This window comes from Drosophila innubila (genome assembly GCF_004354385.1).
Source record: "Drosophila innubila isolate TH190305 chromosome 3L unlocalized genomic scaffold, UK_Dinn_1.0 0_D_3L, whole genome shotgun sequence".
Lineage (NCBI taxonomy): Eukaryota > Metazoa > Arthropoda > Insecta > Diptera > Drosophilidae > Drosophila > Drosophila innubila.
The window spans coordinates 17,432,737-17,457,149 of record NW_022995376.1 but is presented as its reverse complement, the minus strand read 5'-3'; the positions used below and the strand labels follow the sequence as shown (position 1 = coordinate 17,457,149).

Sequence of the window (24,413 nt, the reverse complement as noted above, 5' to 3'; positions counted from 1 at the left end):
TGCGTGTGTGTTTTTATGTGTATGTGTGTGACCCTTATTCGCAACGCCACTCAGGCGTAAAATTTATGGCTTAAAAGTCGACAAGTCTATAAACACAGCTTCCAGCTAGCAACGTCTGTGGCTTTGAGTTGAGTATCGGCATCGAGTTCGACTTCAAACTGTGCGGCGGCGCACTTTCTACGACATCGACAACGACGGCGACGGCGACGACGGGCAGGCTGCCCGACAGACTGCCCGGCTGCTGCTGCTGCTGCAGAGATCGTGCCTATAGGAGGTAGTAGATATAGATGCCTAGATGATGCCTATGCTATGTGTGTGTTATAATTTCAAATGCGGTTCGCCTTTTTGGTTGCATTTTGCTGCCACTTTTGGCAAATTAAATTTGTACGCAAAACCGATTAGGTTGCAGACAACATGACCAAGTTGTTATTTTAAATACCGACAACTCCATTTAATCAATGCCTAAGCGCAACAAAAACCAATGCGAGCAGAGTCGATTCTGCAGCGGCAGCGAAGACGTCGCAGGCGCACAGTGTGACCAAGCACACAGCAAAAGTTTTCTAATGATTTGAGTCGGTTGTTCCTTCCTGAATTAATATTCAATGTAAACATTCATGTAAAATAAAACGTCATAGATTTTCTGAGTATTTGTTGTTAGAATTACAAAGAGAAAGACAAAAATACTAGAAAATATATTTAAGAAAGCCAAGGAAAGTTTGAAAAAAGGATGCAAAAACTAGCAAGCTTAAATAATAAAATTATTCTAAGTATAAAAAAAAGGAAAAGTATCTTTGCTTTCTCTGACTGGGATTAAACTTTCTGTTCCAATAGGTATATATATTTCTATACTTATTATTATATGAGTACACTAAATTAAATATATAAAAAAATTGCATTATAATAAAAAATGTATCTGATCTGCTAAAATCGAAATTTTTGGGATATTTTAAATTTCTGATCATCTTAATTGTTGTTTTTATTCAATATTTTTTTTCAACAGATTCAGATTACCAATTTTTATTTCTTTAACGATTATTTATTTATTCTAATTTTATTACCCAATTTTGATTGAGATTGTTTGTTGTCAGTTATTAAATTAAATTTTTAAGTTAAACGGCCTTGGAAAGCTGTCCAGCAATGCGACAATTTTATATAGAATTTCTTTGTGGCAAGAGACACCACTGTGCGGCGCCCGAACGACGTCAGCTGAGCAGCTGCTGCGCTGCGACTGCCTTTCACTCATATAAATGGCATTGCAAATTCGAGTGTGAGTGTCATTCAAACCTTTCTCTCGTGTTGTTCGGTACGGCGCAGTCGCAACAGTAACAGTAATCAGCAGCAGAAGCAGCAGCAGCTTTTTTTGTCGCCAACGAAATTGGAGCTGAAGCTGCAATCGTCTCCCAGTTTGATCTGTTGTGTCGGGTCGACCGTGCAACAAAAGACGCAGTAGCAGCAACAGCAACAATAAAAGCCTATAATTTTTTATGAATGTGTAAAAAATCAAAGCGCGCGTGCGTGTGTGTGAATGTGTCAGTGTGTGTGTGCATGTTCATTCATTGAAAACGTAGCAGCAGCAGCAGAAGCAAAGAACAACAATGCAGTCGTCGCTGTAACGTCAACGTCGACAGCGATTGGGCAGCATAGCATCCACAACAACAGCAACAACATCCACATAACGATCACTTCGCATGCGAAACTCAACGAGCGCGCATCAAAATCAAATTCAAACGGTTACGGTTACGTTTACGGCAAAAGAGTAACGAACTACTGTTAAAAAGCACTGAAAAGAACTTAAAAAAAGTGCCCGCCCTGAAGACTATGAAAAGATATTTTGTGTGCATACAATAAAAGATACAACAACAATAACAAGTAAGAAAGCGACCGCAGAATGAACGAATGACTGAACAAACGGTAACGGTGGTAAACTTCAAAAGGCACAGTCGTAATTGAAATCGAATTAAAGCAACGTGCAAAAAAAATAAAAGAAAGAATTGTACTAAAAGGCAAGGCGATAAAAAAGAAATTATGCTACATTGTGCGAGAGGTCAGATAGCCGAGAAACAGATACCAATGCACAAATAAGAAGAACAGATACACGGAGATTGTTAGAAGCAGGAGTTGATCGTGTAATTGCGAAAACGTCGCTTAATGTTTAATAGGCAACGAATGAACTCATAAAAGGGCCACCAAGCTAAACACGAATGAGCGAACCGCGAACCGCGGAACCACAAGACCAAACGACAGCGACAAGCAACCGTTAATTCGAACGTTGGCAGCGACGCCAGCATCAGCAACAACGACAAAGTCAACGTCAACGTCGACGTCAGCGTCAGCCTGAACTTTTGCGTACTTGCGCTTGCACCAGTTCTTTTAAAGCGCCGTGCATAGACAGACGGCGGGAAGAGGTACTACAAAACTTTCTTCAACGCAAGTCCAAGTCAAAGTCGAAGTCGTGTCGTGATCTTTGCATGCCGTCGCAAAGCTGGTGTTGAACTTGAGAAGCTGAAGCAACAACAACAACAGCAACTGTTACTATTTCAATTGTTAACGAGCGAAAGCGTCGTAGTCACGCACACACAGTCAACTTCGTCGTCGCCGTCATCGTCGTCGTCGTTTTTGTTGTTTTTCGTCTAGCCTAAGCCAGGAAAGTGCAGTCGACAGTGAAAATGATGTACTCGATCCAGACGCAGTTCCAGCCGCGCTTCAGGCTAAAGTTCCAGCGCCAGCTGTTTGGCGTACTGTTAGCATTTATGTTAACGGCAACCCCCACTAATGGTAAGTCCTACACACAGTGGTGCTATTTAGGCCCTCTTTCGCAATTCCCTAAATATTTAAAGCTTTTTAAATTTTAATAGCACATTTTTTAATTTTTTATTTAATTTTTTTTGAGTTCAAAAATAACTAGTGAAGTTTAAATACAATTAAAAAAAAAAGAAATTAAAAATTACAATTAAATTATATTAGACTAAATTTTACTTATTGATATTTTTAAAAAATTGTTGGTTGGTTTCGATTTATGCGGCACTTTTGAATACGTATAATTTTTAAATATTTAATTTTATATTTTTAAATTTACATAGTTTTTATGAATTCGACTTTAGATAAATAAATAAGTAGACAATTAATCGATATTATTTTACACTTGAAAATATAAAAAGAATTACAGTCAAAGCTTAAGTTTAAGTTTAAAGTTTATAAAAAGTTTACCTTTTATTTATATTCTGGTCCACATTGATCATACAGCTCTTGCTAACCCAGTAATAAATGATGAAGAGAGAGAGGGGATGGTGAGGGGAGTGGACCAACAGCTGTGCCACTGTGCGATAGAAAGGCCAATTACAGCAATACTTTTTGTCTTCTGCCCAGCAGCAGCAATTAATAGCTATCTAAGGTTCAAGTATAAAGTGAATGTAAAACTGACACACATCAGAGAGTACAACCGACCCCAAACTCCCCACTCACCACTCCCCACTCCCCATGGTGTGTGGCATGTGCCCATAACTGAACCCCCTCTCCAACACTAAGCATAGCTCCACTCGCATAAATATGTAAAAGTAAAGACCAAACATGGTCGTAAATTTGTTCTTCGTGCACAATTTGTCCAACATTCAAATAAATTCATTAAACTTGCTCTCATGCACGACAGACCGACCGACCGACCGACGGACCGAAGGACAGACAGACCGACGAACAGAGAACAACAGAAGAGACTTGAACCCAGAGAACCAGAAAATGTACATATACAGTGTTACGGCAGCCGGTTGGAACGGCTTCAAATTAAGAAGTGCATTAAAGAGAGCAATGATTTGCTTGATTTCCTTATTAGGTCGCCATAAAAGACTTGACCCGTGGTGAAACATCATAACAGACATTGCCAATTACTGGAAGTCAAGCGATTTGTTTCTGCTTCGACATGATCGTTATTTAATTGATATCAAAATTCCTCACTGGAAAAAGATCGTAACATTGTTATATACATGTATATCATCGTCAATTCAATCAGATGACTAAGTGGAGTTTTCGTGTATATGCATAAGTTAATTTATCAGTTAAAATTATCAATTAAATTCTTTATTTCGAATTTATCTCATTTTTTAAGTTGCTATTATAATGGCAGCTTACGATCGATTAGGAGTGGTATTTTCCTGGTTTATTGCTAACTTTCCCCTTTTTCATTTAAAGTTTTGCTTAACTTTCGATTGAATGTGTGACCATGAAGTTGAGCCCATATTTGGCATCCTTAGACCACTGTGCAGCTGGCAGCATGATATGTGGGGGCAGCAGTTGCAACAAGCGAGCACCACATATCATGTCTGGTCGCAGTCCCGGTCTAAGCCTGCCCAGCATTGTGTGATTGTAGTTGTTGTTGTTGCTGTTTTCCACTTTTGAAAATTATACGTTATGCGTATTTTTTTTTTGCTTAGCTCTTGATGTTGTTGTTGTTTTTGTTGTTGCAATTGATGGCATCCGATAGCAGGAGCTTTGGTCATGGCAGCCACTGGAATGGATTGTGTGTTGTGGTGTGTGTGGATGGTGTGTGGAATGTGGAACATAGGCGAGACAACGCAGTGCCTGATGTCTGTATTAATTTCTAACGCCGCTTAATTTTCTCTAGTTGCGGCCATTAAAATTGCTGAGAATGCGACTGCCTTTAGATTAACTCTCTGACTCTTGGCACTTTTTTACTTTCTGCTATTTATTTATCTTTTCTTTTTTGTTGTGTTGTTGTGATTTTTTGTTTTTTAGCGGTGCTGCTACAAATTGAAATAATGAACGTGGGTTCAATTATCTCGGGCAAACAATCGCTTGAAGTCGCTTGAAGCGCGCTAATAGATTTTCAACTTCTACTCAGTTGTGCTTCCTCTCGGATCGTCGCATCGCGTCGCTTTCTTTGCAAACAAAACCCAACATCCGATGACTACGAATACGACTATAACTACGACCACGACAGACATTTCTCGGACCGGGGCCGGAGGCAATTAGTGTGAAAATTTCACTTGCAGTTTTAGCCTCATGATTTCTGGATGGGGGATTAGCAAGCGCAATTATAGATGGAGGTCACAGATAGTCCCATCATATTTAATATCCAAACTGTGTGGGCTGTTTACCGTTAGCTCGACTGCACTCGGATCTCTAAATACCCAAGTTAATTACCAAATTTGAGCTTGAAGTCTGATTTTTTGATGGGGTGGGGTTATAAGCAGAGATGGAATCTTGTTTCGGCAGTAAACGAAAGTTTACTGAAGATTACTAAAATATATAATAGTTCTTTTATCTAATTGAGGATTACACTTTGTGAGTTAACTTATTTTTTCGCAATTAAGTCTTAAATCCCTTACCAAATATTAAAAAGTTTAATTTAATATAACTCTCTGGTTAAAACTCCTGGTAAGATACTGAAAATAAATTCTAAGAATCATCATTTTTAAAGTCTTACAATAGAAATATTTAATAAGCGGTTAAATTAATACTAATTTTACAGAACTGATTGACAACCTTATTTACATCTTTATTGAAAAAATATATATTTTTCATATTCAATGGATGTTTTATTTTATTTAGATAATTTCCCATAACTGTTAGCTGACTTTCGTCATGGTTAAATACGTACTCTCTCGTGCTTTTCCATCTCGTGCGTGACACGATACATTCCCTGCTCCAGGGTTAGGAACATCAGAATTTTATGAAGCTAGGCAACTGCGCAAAATGTACTTTGTGCACTCGAAGCTAATCCAAAATTTGTATGCACAGCGGTGACTCTTCCGCATGCCTCCAAGAGACCAACGCAACCGACTTGACACCGATTTGCTCTCTCTTTCTCTTTCTCAATCTCACTCTCGATCTTATTGCTTCTCTCTGTAGGCGCCGTAACAGACTCACCCATTAAGATCATCAAGCTGCCCGCCCAGGCGCCTGTGATACGCTACCGCAGCGCGGATGCAGAGTCGGATTCGCTGTTGATCAACTATCGGCAGGATGCACAGCCGGAATTATCCGCAACATTGTTGCAGGCGCCGGGAGCAGCGGCTGCAGCATTGGAGAATCTGCTGCAGGAGGAGGCGGATCAGCAACAGCAGCTGAGCATGGGACGTCAGCATCGGGCAAGCGCCTCCAGCAGCACCAACAACTGTCCACGCTCGTGTCCGCCCAGCTTGACGGTGGGTGCGGAGCCTGTTTGTGGCAGCGATGGTCTCATCTATGCCAATCTCTGTGAGCTGCGCAAGAAGACGTGTGCCCGCAATGGCGTCTCTCTGATCAAGGATGTGCGCGATGGCTGTGAACGCTCGAAAGGATCCGATTGCAAGCATCGCTGCAGCACCGAAAAGGATCCTGTGTGCGGCACCGATGGACGCACTTATCTCAATCGTTGCATGTTGCGTGTCCAATCCTGTCGCGTTGGCCTCGCCGCCGTCAAGCTGTCCCATGTGGGTCCTTGCAGCAACACCAGTGCCCAGCGTGAATCCTGCCCCGTTGACTGCAACAGCGCGCCCAAGGATGGACCCATCTGTGCCTCCGATGGCAACGTTTACAACTCCACCTGCGAGATGAAGCTGCACACCTGTGGACAGGGCGTGGTCAAAACCAGTCGGAAGCATTGTCAATCCACGAGAATGTGCCGCGAATCCTGCTGGCGTGTTGCAAGACCCACCTGTGGCTCCGATGGCCGCCTCTACGCGAGTCCCTGCAAGATGCGCTCCACCAACTGTGGCAAGCATGTCTTTGAGGTGCCTCTCTCCTTCTGCATGCCCCAGGAGCGACATGGCAGCCAGGCAGCGGAAACCTGCCCCACTGAGTGCCCCAAATCAGATGGGGATGCCACATCACAGTATGTCTGTGGCAGCGATGGCAACATCTATTCATCGCTTTGCGAACTGAAGATGCTCAATTGCGGGTGAGTCTTCAAATATTTAAGACAGGGTACAAAGTGAATTGAATTGTCCAGAAATTATAATCTGAATGCATTTTATCTAATCTATTACAAACTCTAAACTTATAGAAAATTTAGTTTTAATGTGCGAGTGCATTTCTCATTCTAATTAAATTAATTTCGTGAAAAAAAAATCGCCCTAGTCTGGGGTTCCGATTTTAATACCAAATTTTTAAATCTTAGCCTTTTACTTATATTAAAATTAGTATCAAACAACACTTTTAATCCGATTTTAAGACGTTTCATTTTTCTGTAAAAATTCATGTGAAATCTGACAAAAATTTTGACTTGTAAAGTTGGTAAGTCAAAGGTTCGACCAACTTCAAACTTTCATAACTTTGTCAAAACGGAACCGATTTTCAAGCGGAATGTCATTTTGATCTTGGTTTGGCCTCATAAATCATTCTGCATTCAAATTTAATTAATTTTGTAAAAATAATTATTTTCCTCAAAATCATGGGTTCGATGCTAAGGGTCCCCCCTTTGATATTTTGAAAATTCAAAATTTTAAATCTCAAGTTTTCACTTTTAATCAACTCCTTATATCATAATTAGTATTAAATCACACTTTAAACTTGATTCTGAGACCTTTCATTTTTCTGTAAAAAATCATGTGAAATCTGACAAAAATTTTGACTTGTAAAGGTGGTAGGTCAAAGGTTCGACCAACTTCAAACTTTCATAACTTTGTCAAAACGGAACCGATTTTCAAGCGGAATGTCATTTTGATCTTGGTTTGGCCTCATAAATCATTCTGCATTCAAATTTAATTAATTTTGTTAAAATAATTATTTTCCTCAAAATCATGGGTTCGATGCTAAGGGTCCCTCCTTTGATATTTTGAAAATTCAAAATTTTAAATCTCAAGTTTTCACTTTTAATCAACTCCTTATATCGTAATTAGTATAAAACAACACTTTAAACTTAATTCTGAGACGTTTTATTTTTCTGTAAAAAATCATGACGAATTGGTGAAAAATTTTGACTTGTAAAGTTGCTAGGTCAGAGGCTTAAGCAACTTAGAACTGTTATAACTTTGTCAAAACCCAAACAATTTTCATGAGGAATGTCATTTTGATCATTATTTAGTCTCTATTTTGTTTCTGCATTTAAAAATTATTCACTTTAAAAAATTTTATATTTTCGATTTTTTTTCCGACAAAATCATGTACTCCCCCCTTTGACTTTTTCGAAAAAATATTTTTTTCAAAATTTTAAATCTCAAATTTTTACGTTTAATCAACTCCTTACATCATAATTAGTATAAAACAACACTTTAAACTTGATTCTGAGACGTTTTATTTTTCTGTAAAAAATCATGACGAATTGGTAAAAAATTTTGACTTGTAAAGTTGCTAGGTCAGAGGCTTAAGCAACTTAGAACTGTTATAACTTTGTCAAAACCCAACATATTTTCATGAGGAATGTCATTTTGATCATGGTTTGGCCTCTAAATTCATTCTGCATTCCAATGTTGTTCTATTGTTAAACTGATACTTTTTTAAAATTTTGATTGTGATTATCTTTTTATTTCTAGACCGCAACGCAAGTCCATACAGAAGATGAGCATGGACAAGTGCAAGAATAGATTGACTCGCTGCAAGCAGCTGCCGCCTTGCAAGGACTTCAACAATCTCTTTGGCTCCATATTCAGCTCCAAGAGGAATGACAAACTCTGCGGCACAGATGCCAAGACATACAACAATGAGTGTGAATTGGCGCATGCCACCTGCCTGTAAGTTAAAATGTAATTTTTGTCAGAATCGAATGTCTATTCAACGAATCCATTTTTGCAGACGTGGCGTTAATCTGGCGCATATTGGACCCTGCACGGATCTCAATACGCCGGTTAAGGATTGCGGTGATGCGTGCACGCGGGCAGATCTGGAACAGCAGCCGGTTTGTGGCTCCGATGGCAACACCTTCGCCTCCATGTGTGAGTTCAAGCGACGCACCTGTAATCTGCGTGTGGTGTCCGTCTCATTGAAGAATTGCGCTCTCACCGCTGACTGTGAGTCCGATTGTGATGCCCAGCCGCCAAATTTCGTCTGCGGTTCGGATAACAAGTTCTACAAATCGGAGTGCCACATGCGGAAGGAGAACTGTGGCAAGCATGTGTTTGTGGTGCCATTGAAGCGTTGCTTGGCCGCCTTCCAGTTCAAGGGCTGCGCCCGCATTTGCCCCAGGGAATTTGAGCCTGTTTGTGGCAACGATAATAAGACCTATTTGAATGATTGCTTCCTGGACATTGAGAATTGTCGCACCAATAGCACAGTGGGTGTGCATCACTATGGCGCCTGTGGACGCCCCGAGGCGCCCTCCAATAATTTCCTCTACTAACTCCGAATTCGGACGCGTCATTTACATTTTACATGGCATTTAATATTTTTAGGCTATAGTCTATATGTATTTTATGTATATTTTTTAAACAATATTTATTGTGTTGGAATTAAAAAGCCGAACGAACGTACAAAAACTTGGAGAGGGGAATGTCACTTAAGCGGAGTCATCAAAGAGTTTGCTGAGCATGGCATTAATCTCATGTGGTCGATACTTGACGTACTTATCGGGATTCTTGCTGAACTGCACAGCAGCATACCTATAAAGCATAGGAAATTAGATTAACTTTAAGTAGAGTAATTAAATTTCTATAGCTCACATTTCAAAGAAGCGATTGTAGTTGGGAAGAATGTGCTCCACATTGTCGCGTTTGATGCCCTCGCGTAGAATAACATCGGGTATGGAAATGCCACGTTGGATTTTACAAGCCTCCTCAAAGTCCTTGTTGAAGTTCTGCCAAGAATGAACCGGTTTGCTTATTACAATATCTCAACAAATGTTAATCTTAAGCATTGCTCACCGAAAAACGCTCCTTGAGCACACTGCGATCCTTGTCCTTGACCTTGCCACCGACTGGTTTGGGCAGCTCCTCTAATGAGTAAATGCCCGAGAGCATTTTCGACCAGGTCTTCTGATAGCTTGTCTTCAGCTCACGTATCATCTCCAGATAACTATGCTCACACTCCGGCTCAGCCAGGGTAACCAAGTCAATGAGATTGGAACGCTGCAGTGATTTGAGTATGTAGTGTATGTTATTCAGCCTGAACAGATGTTTGGTGGCCTGATCATTGTACTGTTCGCATTTGTTCATAATCGACAAGTTGAGTTCGGCCAGCGCTTTCTCTGTAAAAAAGGAAAGCCAAGAAAAGGTTTAATCTTTAATAGAATATTAAAATAATTAAGAAATCTTACTTATGTAAATAGCTAGTAGCGCCTTGTTGCGCTCCTCGCCAGGCAGCGCCTTCTTCATCAGAATGGTGTCCAGCTGTGTGGAGTACAACACATCGTGGGCAAGTATAGCACCAATTACATCAAAGTGTTCATACAAATGTTCAATAAACCAAATCGTATTCGAGGTCAACTCATGAACGGTCGCATCCTTGGGCACATTGCTCTGGCCCACAATATTAGTACTGGATTCGCCCTTGACTACTTCCAGGAAGTGCTCCAATGCCTTGGCACCCGTCTGTTGCAGCTTGTTCAGCACCTTTGTCAACTGTTCCCGCTGTGCCGCATCGTAGGTGCGTTCAATATCCGGTTGCAGGAGTATCACTCGCTTCAGGGCTGAGAAGATGCCCAACGCTGAGGTCCATTCCTTGCGTTCAATGCAGCGTCGAATGCGCTGTGTTATGGCCTCCGCATCCTTAACCACCAAATCGATGGCATTGTAAGCCAGACGTGCGAATACTTCATTGTGCTTGGATTGCGGTATAACGTCACGCATTATGGCCCGCTCCCAGTTGAGCAGCCGCTGTAGGCCGAGCAACATGACCAAATACTTGTCCAACTCCTGATCGCCATCAAGCAGATCTTCGGATGTCAAATGATCAGAGTGTGAGGATGCCTTTTTAATGGAGAAGCCTGTGGACTGCTCAATAGTTTGTGTTGCCCGCAAATACAATTTATTGGCCTTCTTTTCGAAGCTGTGAAGAGAGATGATTAGCCAAGTAATTTTAGCACAAGTTCATCAATTCCAAGCTTACATTTGCTGCAGTCTCGCCGAAGTGTTCTTCTTGGGTTCTTGATTCTGGCGTCCACTGTGACGTGGTCTCTGTAAAAAGTTAGCGGGTTAAGAAATATTCGATATATATAAGGTTAAAGAATTAGGTTTCGATGCAGCACAAAAATATTCGATTTATTAATTAATACAATACAAAAACACATTAAAATATTTAAAATAGACAGGCAAATCATCCAGCGATCGCCTGAAGATGGCAAATTAAAGCGCCTTGAGGGCATCCAGAATACGATCACAGTCCTCATTCTTGCGCAGACCAATCTTTTTGAGGTCGGCGCGTTTCATGGACACCAGGTCGATGAGATCAATATGCGATTTCTCAAATTTATCCAGATATCTCTCGAGGCCAACCATGAGCAGGACTTCCTTGACATTGCTGGCATGATTGATGACATAGTTATGGTTTATTGCCTGCATGGAACGACGACGTGTTTCCACTGTCAGCGATGTTTCAATGTTGGCATCACTTGAATCATCCAAGAAGTTATCCAAACTGTTGTTGTTATCCTCTTCCTTATGCGTCTTCTTCTTGTCAGACACCTTAATCTTTGGTGGCGTCAACTTTTGCTGTTCTTGCTGTTGCGTTTTCTCTAGTGGCTTCTTAAAGATCATCGGCGAGACGGGACTTTTTAAGCTCCGCATATTTTTAATAGGTGACAAATTGGGCGAACGAAATTCACCAAGAATTGGCGTAAAGCAACGCGCATTAATGGAGTTGACGTTGAGCGTGTTCCAAACGATCTCCCTCTTCACATTCGGCGTGCGATTAAAGCAGAGTTTGCGCCGATTTGTTGGAGTGTGACTTTCCGCCATTATAATTTAAATAATTTCACAAAAATAATATATATATCTTTTAAACAAAGAACTGCACACGGTTTTCACAAATATAAAGCTGACAAATGGCGGTGACAATTGCTATTGGCGCCACTTGGTTAAAGCTTTGACTGGAATATCACCGTTACACTAACTGTTCAGTTGCACAGCGTTGCATTCGCGAAAGAGTGTCGAAAAGTAATGCAAAGCAAAAGCGACAACTCTTTTAAGCTCTCTCTCGTTAAGCTTTCATACTCACCAAAGCTTCGTTGCCCCAGCTGCTGCTCTTCTGATGATCCTTCAACAGCTGCAGAGAGCGCAATACAACCTCTCCCCGCTCAGTTGCATAAATGTGCGTATATTCTCGCATATTTTGCTCGAGCCAGAGTGAAATGGTGAATAGTTCCTCTCGCGTGCTCTGCGATAGCTGACGAAAGGATGTATACTCATCACTGGATGAATCATCCTCTATATAGATTAGGTCCAGCAGCTCCACAGGCTTCAGTGGCGCACTGTGCTTCTTTAGCAGCATGCTGTAGTGCTGATTGAGACCCTCACAGCCGGTATTAAAAAGACTGGTGACATTCTCCAGTTCCACACTCTGAGAGTTGTTGTGCAGAAAGTAATCCATGGCAGCGCGTAGCTTGGCCAGTGCATCCAGAAAGGCACCAATGTTACCCTCTACAGGACCTTGATGAATCAGTTGGCAGACTTCCTGTGAGACATCGTAGTGTGAGAGTACGCTCTCCAGACAGTTCAGTGTGGCTTCCAAATCTGAAATACGGGGCGTTGTCAACACTCAGTCGCTGGCTATGTTATCAAATACTCACTTTGTTGTCGCTTTTGCAGTTGTTCCGTTTCCTGATAGACGGGCAAAATTGTTTGTTCCAAGTTGCCCAAACGCTTCTCGAAGATCGTAAGTATGCTGGACATTTGATTGGAGAGATCATGATACTTGTCAACGCGATCCTTTAGCAGCACCAAATTGGTTGTTTCCTTTTCCAATTTGGTGTGCGCTTGCACTGAACTATCCAAATTATTCATTGTTATGATTTTGCATTAGCAAAACACGAATAAACTTTGCAGACGAACAGCTGATTTACAAATGTAGTTAGGTGCTGCCAGCTTGTTTTAATAGTCTGCAGTGCTGCCAACTGTTTTTTGGGCAAAAGCTAGCTATAAAACAGCTAAGTTGGCAACAGTGCCGCTTGGTTGCCATGGCAGCTTTTGTTTTGGCCCAAACAAAACGTAAATAAAATGGAAAACTCGTCAAGAATGCAGTTGCAATAAAATTCAAAAATGCGTGGCGTGCTAAAATGGTTGGAACGCATCGAATTTCCGAATGCAAAGGATGAGAACACTAGGTAAAGTAAATTTACAAGTTTAGTTTTACATCAACCACTTGTTGCTTAAAATAGAAATGCATTCCTTTTGGTCGCTTGTTTTCTCAGTGTACACTCCGTTTGCTATGCACCTGATGGCAGCCAGTTGGTAGTGGCGGCAGGTGAACGTTTGCTCATCTATAATCCCCACGATGGTTCGCTACTGAACACTTTAAAGGCGCACAAGGATATTGTGAACTCGGTGGTTTATTCTCGGGATGGAAAACGTTTTGCCAGTGGAGCCGCTGATAAAATCGTCATTGTGTGGTCACCACAACTGGAGGGACTGCTCAAGTATTCGTAAGTGCCAGAGATTTTATTAACGACACAAAAATTTATATTATAATTATCTTATAGTCATGGGGACTCCATACAGTGCATGTGCTTCAATCCCGTCTCTCATCACTTGGCATCCTGTTCCACTTCGGATTTTGCATTTTGGTCCGCAGACCAGAAGGCTGTGCAAAAGTATAAGATTGGATCGCGTGTGAATGGCTGTGCATGGACAAATGATGGTCAATATTTGATACTTGGCCTGGCAAATGGCTCCATCTCCATACGCAATAAATTGGGCGAAGAGAAGAGCCGCATTGATCGTCCAGGTGGACCAAGCAGCTCCGTGTTTAGTGTGCAATGTTGTCCTGCAAATGGCGCTGGAGCTGTGGACACCATTGCCATTGCCGACTGGAGTCAGACGCTGTCGTTTCACACTCTCAGCGGGCAAATGATTGGCAAAGAGCGTCCCCTCGGATTCGATCCTCTCTGCATGCAGTACTTTCCCAATGGAGAGTTCTGTGTAGTTGGCGGCTGCACGGGAAGCTTGCAGTTCTTCACTCGGGATGGAGTACGTCTCGGTACACTGGGCGATGGCTTTGATTCTTGGATTTGGTCGGTTGCTATACATCCAAATGGGCAATCCTATACCATTGGCTGCCAGGACGGCACTCTAGCCTGTTTCAACATTGCGTCCAGCACTGTGCATGCTCTGTATCGGGAACGTTATGCATTTCGTGAGAATATGTGCGATGTCATCATTCAGCACTTGATGTCTGGTCAAAAGGTGCGCATCAAGTGTCGTGATCTGGTCCAGAAAATAGCCATCTATAGGAATCGTCTGGCCGTGCAGCTGCCGGAACGTGTTGTGCTCTATGAACTAAGCTCGACGGAAAATCAACCAATGCACTACAAAGTCAAGGAGAAGATTCAGCAAAAGTTCGATTGCAGTTTGTTGGTTGTTTGTGGCATGAACATTGTGCTCTGTCAGGAGAAGCGACTGCAGTGTCTGGACTTTAACGGTGCCTTACAGCGTGAATGGATCATGGACTCATTTATTCGCTACATTAAAGTAACTGGCGGTCCGCCCGGTCGAGAGGGACTCATGGTTGGCCTAAAGAACGGTCAGGTGTTTCGCATATTCCTCAACAATTCCTTGCCGCTGCTCATCACGACGGCGGTGTCAGCGGTACGTTGTTTGGACATCAATGCGAATCGCAGCAAGATTGCCGTCGTTGATGATGCAGGACGTCTGATGGTGCGGGATTTGCTAAATGATACCATACTCTATCAGGATGCGGGCGTAAATAGCGTCACCTGGAACACACATCTCGATACCATGCTGTGTTATACACACAGCAGCGGTGGGTTAAGCGTACGCGTTGGCAACTTACCGCCAAGAGCACCACAGAACATGCATGGTGTGGTTGTTGGTCTTTGTGGCGCCACTGCCTTCTGTTTACGTGGCAACATTATGCACAACACGCCGCTGGCTCTAGGTGCCACCATGTGGCAGTTCATTGAAGCGGGCTTGTTTGAGTGAGTAGCCACTTCCTTCCTCATCATAATGATTATACATTATTTCTTCTATCCATAGCGAGGCCTACCAGGTGGCTTGTCTTGGTGTCACCATCAGCGACTGGGAGGGATTAGCGCAGTCTGCCTTAGAAGCACTTCACATCAATATAGCACGGGATGCCTACGTCAAAGTGCGGAATTTGCCTTGGTTGCAGGTCATCAGCGAGCTGCGTGAGCAGCAGCAACGTGCCACAGTACCCAAGGAAGTGCTGCTGGGCGAGAGTTGCGCCTTTGCGGGCAAATTCAAGGAAGCAGCACGATTGTTTCTTAAATGTGGACAGTCCACACGTGCGCTTGAAATGTACACGGATCTGCGTATGTTTGATCTAGCACAGGAATATCTTAAAGATGGCAGCGAGCTGGAGAAACGTGATCTGGTGCGCAAGCGTGCCGAATGGGCGTACTCTGTGAAGGAACCACGTGCGGCGGCTGAGCTACTGCTTTCGGCCGGGGAACATCAGAAAGCCATTGACATAGTCGCCGAGCAAGGCTGGGCGGACGTGTAAGACCAAGCAACTCTTACTTTTACTCTGCTCTAACTAATCTTCTTTTTATTCTATAGTCTTTATGATATTGGAAGGCGTCTAAGCTTGAGCGAACGCGATGCTTTGCAATCGGTGGCTCAGAATCTAAAATCTTTAAAGGCTTTGCCTTTAGCTGCCGAAATGTTTAAGAAGCTGGGCGATGAGGCTCAGGTGGTGCAGCTGCATGTCGAGGTGCAGGATTGGTCAGAGGCCTTTCGTTTGGCCGAAGCCTTGCCAGAACTGCTGCCCACGGTGCATTTTCAGCATGCACAGTGGCTGGCAGAAACGGATCAGTTTATTGACGCGCATCAGGGTGAGTGGGGTTAATTAAAGAAAATTAAATTTCTTATTCATCCTTATTTTCTTTATAGCATATTTAAAAGCTGGTCGCACAAAGGATGCAAATCGTTTGCTGAAGCAGTTGAGCAACACGGCAATTATTGAGGAACGTTATCTGGATGCCAGCTATTTTTACTGGCTGCTGGCTAAACAGTATTTAGATATTTATCATGAGAAACCGTAGGTATTCTTTAGTATATTCCAAGCTTTCTACTTCTTAACTGTTTCTTTTGAAAAGGGAACAAAATGCCATTGATCATCACCTAAACGAGTACAAAAACCATTTGCGCATTGCAAAGGTCTATTATGCCTACAGCGTTATTTACAACTATATGAAGGAACCCTTTACCACACACTCTCCCGTAAGCCTCTTCAATGTGAGCCGTTTCATTTTCAATGAAGTGGAGAACAAGGGAGCGCCAAAGGGCGTCAGCATGTTGTATGTTACTGATATATTAACTAAAGGGATGAACTTTAAGTAATTGTTCTTTATTTACAGCTCGGTACTTTTTACGCTGGCGAAACAGGCCAAATTACTGCAGGCCAACAAATTGTGTCTGCTGGTTAATAAGCGACTGCAATCCCTCAAACCTCCAGCTGGAGTTCAAGAACAAATAGATGTGAGTGACAGGAACAAACATTAATTAATATATTCATGATACAATTACCCCTCAATTCACAGCTAAATTTCCTTAATAGCAAGGCTTGTAAGAGCGGTTTCAATGATCCTGAGGAGCTGCTGCCCTTGTGCTACAAGTGCTCTAACTACAGTCAGCATTTGAATAATAATAACTGTCCCACCTGCAGACAGGATTACATATTTTCATTTGTTTCTTTTGGTAAGCAAGTTCAATTTTTATTTGCCTGATCTCCTTGCTTATATGTTTGTTGTTGTCTGGCAGAAATATTGCCGTTAGTACAATTCTATCCAGAGGTGGACATATCCGATGCAGAGGCGGAACGTTTGCTCTTGGCACCTGCTAAAAACGCCGAGGATGCGGATCCATTTAATGAAGATGTTGCCAGTGCCTTGCCTTTAAGTTTGGATCGCAATGCTCTGCGCGCCATAGATCCTAATCATGTGTTGATACTCAAGCGACCGGATAAACAAATACGCAACATTTACTATCGCAATATTTTGCCCGATCTACAGGTTACCTACTGTTCCGAGTGTTTGCTGGTAAGCTGGAAACTTCGTTCATAAAAAAAATGAGATACGATTTCTTATTTATTCTTTCAGCTCTTTTATGCGGAGGACTTTGAGCTGCAGGTTCTTCAGAAGGGTCATTGCCCTTTCTGTCGCACCTCTTCGGACAAGTTGCTGGAAGACTTTTGAATATCACATCATGTTTATCATTATACATTTGTATTTACATAAAAAAGTCATGAGCGCTTTTTAGATGTTTTGCCAGTTCCGTCTACTACATTTATTTTATTTTATAATTTTATTTGAACTTTTATCATAAGATACAAATATATAAGTGTGCACATCATCACTTGAAATTGCTACAGATTCTGGGTGCACCAAGGCCTCAAAAGTAAAATCAGTTACTTGCTAGTAACTAAATTAGGCAGGTATCATCTATTTCAATTTTCCATGCGACTTCCACGTCTTCGTAATCCAAATTTTCTGATTGATCTTCATTTCCATTCGTCAAATATTTTTCTGCGAGCACTTTAATTATTTCGATTTTTTTTTCAATATTTTTTGGAAGTGCTAGCTCGACTTTTCGTAAGGCCTTGTTTAACGCCTGTTTGCTTTTATGTGCTGGGACTAAAGGATCTTTCGGTGCTGCTTGACCCTGTTTATTTCTCATCCTATAAACTGCCTGACGGTCTCGTTGCTTAGTCCTTATATTATTGGCTAACGAAGAGTCACGTTTCATTTTCTTTTTAAGTTTTTTTCTGTATTCTTGCATTCTTTTTGCATCTTTTAATCGTTGTTGTTGTAAAAGATTCGGATTTGTTCTTATTTTATCTCGATATCTTCGAGAACGCTCTGCGCTCGATGTCTTCATGTTTGTTACTGTTTTCTTATAAATTCACAGCTGATATGGTTGCAAGAAAACAGCTGTTTCATGTTTCTCAAATCGAATCATTTGTTTTCAACACTGGCCTTTTTTAGTCGTTACAGTGACAGTTTACAGTGCTGTAAATAACGGCGCACAATTTTAATTCATCTACAAATCAATTTAAACGCAGATTTCTTAATACTTAAACTTAGAGAAATATTTTCATTTTGTTTTATAAATGTATTAAATTTGTATTAAACAAAAATAAAAACCAAGTTACAAATTAAAAGGGTAAAATAATCTAAGAGTCAATGTACAACTAGTAATGTTAGGTGATGTATTTATAAAAACCGTGCAACAATTAGAAACTAAGAACTACAAATTTATTAACTAGTGGCATGAGTAAACACTCTTGTTGTCGTTAGCTTAGTTTTAGGCCCACGTTTCCTCTTGATAGCGTCGCTGTTTTATCAGTTGATCCAAATAAATAGCATCATTGTCAAGCGCCTCGATAAATGCTTCCCTTACTGCCTTTGGCATGTTGTTGGAGCTGCCCGCCACGTAGACATATGCATTTTGTTCCCTAATGAGATTGGCCAGATGGGAAGCCCGCTGCTTGATTAGATCCTGCACATACACCTTGTTCTCTTGGTCACGTGAGAAGGCAACATGCACCTCAACACTTTGGCTGTCTTGCCACGCCTTAAAGTCCTGTTCAAAATGATAATCCTTGTTCCGGTTGCGACAACCAAAGAAGACAACGAGTGCTCCAATGTCGACTCCAGCTTTTTGCAATTGCAGGCGATTCTGAATGATGCTGCGAAAGGGAGCGATGCCTGTGCCGGGTCCAATCATAATTAATGGTGTGCCGGGATCTTGTGGCCAGCTCATGGTACCCGTTTTGACTGCAGCCCGTAGCTCCACACCAGATTCCAAGTGTTTCAGCCAATTTGAGCATAATCCCAAACGTGGCGTATGCATTATGGTCTTGTAATTCACCACAGCCACAAGCAAATCGAGTGTGCCAGTAGAGACATCGGAAGCAATGGAGAAACTGCGAGTTTGTATACGTGGCATCATTTCAAACAGCTGCGATAGTGTCAACTTGGCCGTGGCATGTCTGAAATCCTGCAACAGCTCCAGTATCGTGCGACGTGGTCTATTTACGTAAGCAATCAGGTCATCCAATCCTTCGGCTGTGCAGAATTCCAAGAGTTTTTCGCGCTCCAGTTCATCCTCACAGTTGAGGGACAAAACCTCAAGGAATCGTTGACGTGGCTTGGCAGTTAGGTCCCAAATATACTGAGCTGCCTGCTGCAGTGAAATGGGTTCAGCATAAGGCAAAGGCAGCGGCAAATCCTTGTGAGCGCTGCTCACTTCAACCACTGTGCTGGCATTGAATTCCAAATTGTGTTCCTTTAGCAAGTCAAAGAGTTCTTGGATACTTTCAGAGCTATTCTGTGGTTGCACCTCAAGCACATCTCCTGGCTGCCAGGTTATCGTCTCACAATTGTTGCCACTGAGTTGCAGAAAATGCACATCCTGAAAATGATCTTCAGCTGTTGTGCGCACGTTTTCATATAATTTAAAAATATGCGGTGTCTGTCGCTGCGTCCATTGCAGACGCTCCTCATTCAAAGTTGTTTCCTGCTCCAGCACACGCACATTAAACGTCTTCACATCCGCAAGATCCGTTTGTTTTCGCATTGCCAATGTACTGCTTAGTGTTTGCCACAGCTCCGCTGTCCAGGCTAGTGATGTACCCAAGTATCCATAGTCATGCTGATCATCACAAAGACCAAGCGGACATATGGATTTAGCACCCAGATTTAACAAACGTTTATGCAATTTTTTAGCTGCATAGTTGAACTTGGAGTAGCTTGAATCACCGAGTCCAAGGCAGGCAAACTGCATGCCATCCAACGAATTGCTCGGCAAGCTGCGCTTCAAGAGAAAACGCCAGGCTTGCTTCATGTTGTCGGGCTCCATGCCATCACCGGTGGTGGCCACCACAAACACCACGAGGCGCTCCTCTATCAGCTGCTGAATGTTGTAATTCTCCAGAGAGAGCACGGGTCCCTCAAAGCCCCACTGACGCGATTCTCGCCATATCTGTTCAGCCACATCCTGTGCAGTGCCAGTTTGGCTGCCATAAAGTACCAAAATACGCATAATTTTGAATTTAATAGAGTTCACGAAATATAACAAAATGCCAATTGTACACAAGGCCGGCTTGTCATCTGACAGCTGTTGAATCCATGGTGTCAACAAAGTACAAGGTTAAGTTCAAAAAGAACAGCGCGGCAAAATCAAATTCAATTGTAACTAAAAATTATATTTTTGTAAATTTAATTTACTTACCTGCCTATATTCAAATTATTATATACAATTTGTATATTAGCCTTCGATTTTCTATTTGTATTTGTTAGTGCCCTAATTACTTCTGATACTGTGACGTCATAGTGAATTGTTAGCTTTTATTCCACTTTGACTGATGATATCGATAACACATAGTATTTTTATCGACAAGTTTGCATGCTCGCAAGAGAAATTAAAGTTATTAACAATATATTTCACAATATGATTTAAGCTATTTAGAATTAAATAAGCAATGACAAAATTTTAAGCAAGTGAGTAATCATATCTGTTGGAACTTATGGCGAAAACACAGTCCAATACACAATTGAGCAAGCAACTCTCCTGGTTGCTGCGACATGGCGCGCAAAAAGAGGGATTATCAATACAGCCAGATGGTTTTATTAGCGTCTCGGATATTTTGAAGCATCCTCGCTACGGAAGAAGCTACAGCATAGAAAAGCTGCAGGAAATTGTGGCAACTGATGCTAAGCAACGTTATACACTACGTTGTAATCCGCTAACTGGCTCACAGGAGATTCGCGCCAATCAGGGTCATTCACTGGCAGCTGTGGAGGCGGAGGCATGTCTGGAGCGTATACAAAGTGTTGCCGAGCTGCCTGAGGCTGTGGCACATGGCACTTACTACAGAAACTGGGAGCGCATCAAGATCGAGGGCCTTAAACGTATGCAACGCAACCATGTGCACTTTGCCGTCCTGAGTGGAGATAACCGTGCGATCTTAAGTGGTTTTCGCAGGGATTGCCAACTCCTGATTTATTTAAATGTGGCCAAGGTGCTGCAGGATAAGCTGGAACTATTTCGATCCAGCAACAATGTCATACTTTGCGCTGGCGTCGATGGCTGCATTAAACCTCAGTACTTTCTCCGAGCTATTGATCGATCCACGGGGAAAGCGTTGGAATTTTAATCAACATACCAATTTGATCAGCTGTGCTAGAGAATTTTTAGAATTTTAGTGTGTCTTGTAAATAAAATGTACTCTGTGTGTTAACTTGTTGCTTTTAAAATTTGTTTTTACAGAATGAGCGACTTGGATACTCGCCCAAAAGCCTTGCAGGATGACAATGCAGTCAACTGCAAGGTGTGCGATGCGCCATTTACAACATTGCAGGATTGCCTGGCGCACGAGCTGCTTAAGCATACGATCAAGCCACAGAAGAAGCTGCGCAAATGTCTCGATGCCGTTACAAAACTATTTGCCAGCGAGCAAATTCAATCCGAAAGACGCACGCTGCAGACATTGCTTGTCCAGACGCAAGCCGGACAGCATTTGCGAGCTGTGCTGGGATTCTATGCTGGCAACTGTAGTGCCCTGGCCAACTGCTTCTCCCAAGTCCGTAAGAGCATCCAGAAACAGATGCAGGGAAAGGTTAAGGTCTATCCTTTTGGCTCACTAGTCACGGGCTTGGCTTTAAAAGGTTTGTAATATTAAAAATTCGAAATTCAATTAATTATTTTCTAATGCACACATACTTGCAGACAGCGATATTGATTTATTTCTGGAGCAAGTTGACACCGGTACCAACAGTATGACGCATCGTCAATTATTCAACCGGACTTACAATTTTTTGCGTCGCTCTGATTGCTTTTCGGATGTGTTTGCCATTCGACACGCCCGTGTACCAATCATTCGATGCAAACATGTGATGAGCGGACTTAGTATAGACATCAGCATGTCTAGTCCGAATAGTACCTACAATTCTCGCTTTGTTGCCGAACTATTGAATCGAGATGTGCGTTTACGCGAACTCTTCTTGTTCCTGAAGATCTGGGCCAAGAAACTGAAGATAATTGGCAGCGGCAGCATGACCAGCTATTGCCTGATAACACTCATCATTTACCAATTGCAACAGCTTCGTCATCTGCCATCGATAAAGCAGCTACAATCTCGATGCCCGGTACAGGATGTCTTTGGCATCAACTATGCATTCTGCTTACAAAACGTTCGACCGTTGCCAGCTAGTCTAACCACCTTTGACCTAGTCACCAGTTTTTTTGAGCTGTACAGTCATATGGACTTTGAGAAGAAGATACTGTCACCATATTTGGGCCATGAATTGGATGTGGACACGGCATTTTCTATGCCCGGCAACTTCCCAGAGTACGAAGCCCAAATGATGGCCATGCAAAGGGCCAACGGCGAACTGCCAGAGCCGTTCCAGAGTGAACGATGCGTCTGTGTCCAGGATCCCTTTGAGCTGCAACATAATGTGGGCCAATCCATATCACAAACGAATCTTTGCTATCTGAATCAATGCCTTTTATTGGCCGCTCAAGCTTGCAAGAATGTAAAATTGAAATCAACTCCAGCCAAGTTCTATGACTATTTGCTGTTTGGTCTGGCCGAGAATCTGATGCAGGAACAACGCCTGGAACACCTACAGCCTGCTAAGGTACGCAAACAGGTCCAACATATAATGGCAAAGCCTGTGGTTGCTGCCGCACTAAAACCTTCAGTAGCTGTGACAACAGAGCCTCCCATTGCTGCCACAGCACAATCTGAAGCTACAGCTACAGTAGTAGCTAAACCAACGGATGACTCGTTGCCATCGACTAGTGCTGTGGAGAATGGATCGCCACTTATGCATGTGCATACACTCACACCCACTAATAATGATCTCAAGAGTTTGCGTGCTGATTTCCTAAGCAAAAATCGTAATGCAAAGAATACAATTTATTATTATTGGGTTGAATGCTATGTAGATGCTATTAAGGATATACTGTCAAATATTTATGCTTTGACTATGAAGCAAATTGATTCAAATGTACCGTCGACATCCGATACACTGCCGCGACACATTACGTGGCTAATTAGCACCTCGCTGGACACGTGGAGTGCGCGTAATTTTCAACGGACCTCAAAACAATCGTTCTTCGCCCAACAACTGCAGCAAACAATTGAATTTAGCAAAACACGTACACAAAATCCAAGCTATGCCATCAACCTGAGTGGACGCTTCTCTTTAGTGATCAGTCCGGACTATAAGGAGCTGCGTTTGGAATTGCAACCCATGCCCGGCGACGATTTGGCCCTACAGAGGCAAAGTCCGCTTACGAAATTCTTCAAATCGTTGAAGAACATGCTCTGTAACTATAACTTTAGAGAGAAGGTTATCAGCTTGCAGTATGAGCGTTAATGTCCTTTAAGTCTTGTTGCCAAAGGAACCCATTTTAAGCAAATCTAACAAATTCAAAACGATTGGCAAATCATTATCGTCATAATATACATTACAACTTTTCAAATTTTAGGTTAATGACTTCAGTTGTTCATTTACGATGCCCACAATAAATTTAGATTTCTCGCGTTTTTTAACTCTTTTTATGAAATAACATTTTTAATTTTTTATTTTCCCATTTATATTTATGTTGTTATTTCTTTAAATTTGACAGAAGCTTATAATTTTCTATTTCTATGTTAACTATTATTTTTAAGTTGTGAATTTACGAAAATCTCATTTATATATATTTATATTTATTTTGTAATTTCTTTACATTTGAAATGATTTATATTTTTCTATTTCTATGCTATTATTTTTAAGCCATGAATTTGAAATTGGCGTTTAATTTGTTTTTCAAATTTAATTCATAATAAATATGTATATATTTTCTACCATATAAACATCACAGTTATTTTTTTGGGATGTACGTAAACTTTATGCATCATGTTTTTCAAATTTAGTTTAGTTTTAAAACCCATTTTGAAGCCAAACAACAAATTGATTAGTATTCGATATCGTTTATTTAATAATGATATTTTTCTATGAACAAACTCATTTGGTTTTGCAACAAACATTTGTTTTAAGTAGCATAAGTAAGTTAGTATTTGATACTGGTAAACTTAAGCATAATTAAAAATAATTGAAATGTTGGCAATCGTTGAATTATTTTGTTGGGATATGCGTACATACGAGATAAATGTAAGGATATGAATTGGAATAATACAAAGTCTCTAAGTGATGAGCTTAAGGAGTGAGCAAAAAGATATAACAGTATTTATATTTATATAATACAACTAACGATATATATATATATTTATTTTAGCTATTATTAAGTATTTAAGTAAATATTATCACGTTGCTGCTCTGGAAATGATTCAGAGTCTGGTGT

General features: G+C 41.5%; 7 protein-coding genes across 7 annotated transcripts; 4 read left to right on the top strand and 3 right to left on the bottom strand.

Annotated features, from left to right (window-relative positions):
- The first annotated feature begins 1,293 nt into the window (after window positions 1-1,293).
- Window positions 1,294-9,404, top strand: LOC117787229 (agrin). Its single transcript, XM_034625699.1, has 4 exons — window positions 1,294-2,775; window positions 5,863-6,892; window positions 8,466-8,663; window positions 8,725-9,404. The coding sequence occupies exons 1-4, from the start codon at window positions 2,667-2,669 to the stop codon at window positions 9,266-9,268; spliced, it is 1,881 nt and encodes a 626-aa protein (XP_034481590.1). The 5' UTR covers window positions 1,294-2,666; the 3' UTR covers window positions 9,269-9,404.
- LOC117787228 (exocyst complex component 7) lies at window positions 9,347-12,928 on the bottom strand. Its single transcript, XM_034625697.1, has 7 exons — window positions 12,650-12,928; window positions 12,079-12,593; window positions 10,972-11,039; window positions 10,181-10,911; window positions 9,789-10,111; window positions 9,588-9,721; window positions 9,347-9,527 (listed from the first exon to the last, which is right to left on the bottom strand). Exons 1-7 carry the CDS (start codon window positions 12,861-12,863, stop codon window positions 9,425-9,427), a joined length of 2,088 nt encoding a protein of 695 aa, XP_034481588.1. The 5' UTR covers window positions 12,864-12,928; the 3' UTR covers window positions 9,347-9,424.
- LOC117787230 (protein matrimony) lies at window positions 11,097-11,877 on the bottom strand. Its single transcript, XM_034625700.1, has 2 exons — window positions 11,860-11,877; window positions 11,097-11,829 (listed from the first exon to the last, which is right to left on the bottom strand). The coding sequence occupies exon 2, from the start codon at window positions 11,817-11,819 to the stop codon at window positions 11,208-11,210; it is 612 nt and encodes a 203-aa protein (XP_034481591.1). The 5' UTR covers window positions 11,820-11,829; window positions 11,860-11,877; the 3' UTR covers window positions 11,097-11,207.
- A 140-nt stretch (window positions 12,929-13,068) lies between the features above and the next one.
- Window positions 13,069-17,336, top strand: LOC117788729 (intraflagellar transport protein 122 homolog). Its single transcript, XM_034627569.1, has 11 exons — window positions 13,069-13,183; window positions 13,271-13,501; window positions 13,559-15,013; window positions 15,072-15,554; window positions 15,615-15,889; window positions 15,948-16,095; window positions 16,154-16,354; window positions 16,415-16,535; window positions 16,598-16,754; window positions 16,818-17,095; window positions 17,156-17,336. The coding sequence occupies exons 1-11, from the start codon at window positions 13,119-13,121 to the stop codon at window positions 17,249-17,251; spliced, it is 3,510 nt and encodes a 1,169-aa protein (XP_034483460.1). The 5' UTR covers window positions 13,069-13,118; the 3' UTR covers window positions 17,252-17,336.
- A 905-nt stretch (window positions 17,337-18,241) lies between these two features.
- Window positions 18,242-20,168, bottom strand: LOC117788650 (NADPH-dependent diflavin oxidoreductase 1). The gene has a single exon (XM_034627480.1). The coding sequence runs from the start codon at window positions 20,097-20,099 to the stop codon at window positions 18,360-18,362; it is 1,740 nt and encodes a 579-aa protein (XP_034483371.1). The 5' UTR covers window positions 20,100-20,168; the 3' UTR covers window positions 18,242-18,359.
- Window positions 20,169-20,446: 278 nt separating this feature from the next.
- Window positions 20,447-23,633, top strand: LOC117786447. Its single transcript, XM_034624714.1, has 3 exons — window positions 20,447-20,557; window positions 21,327-21,724; window positions 21,786-23,633. The coding sequence occupies exons 2-3, from the start codon at window positions 21,328-21,330 to the stop codon at window positions 23,441-23,443; spliced, it is 2,055 nt and encodes a 684-aa protein (XP_034480605.1). The 5' UTR covers window positions 20,447-20,557; window position 21,327; the 3' UTR covers window positions 23,444-23,633.
- Window positions 20,546-21,297, top strand: LOC117786448 (tRNA 2'-phosphotransferase 1). The gene has a single exon (XM_034624715.1). The coding sequence runs from the start codon at window positions 20,584-20,586 to the stop codon at window positions 21,211-21,213; it is 630 nt and encodes a 209-aa protein (XP_034480606.1). The 5' UTR covers window positions 20,546-20,583; the 3' UTR covers window positions 21,214-21,297.
- Window positions 23,634-24,413: the final 780 nt, after the last annotated feature.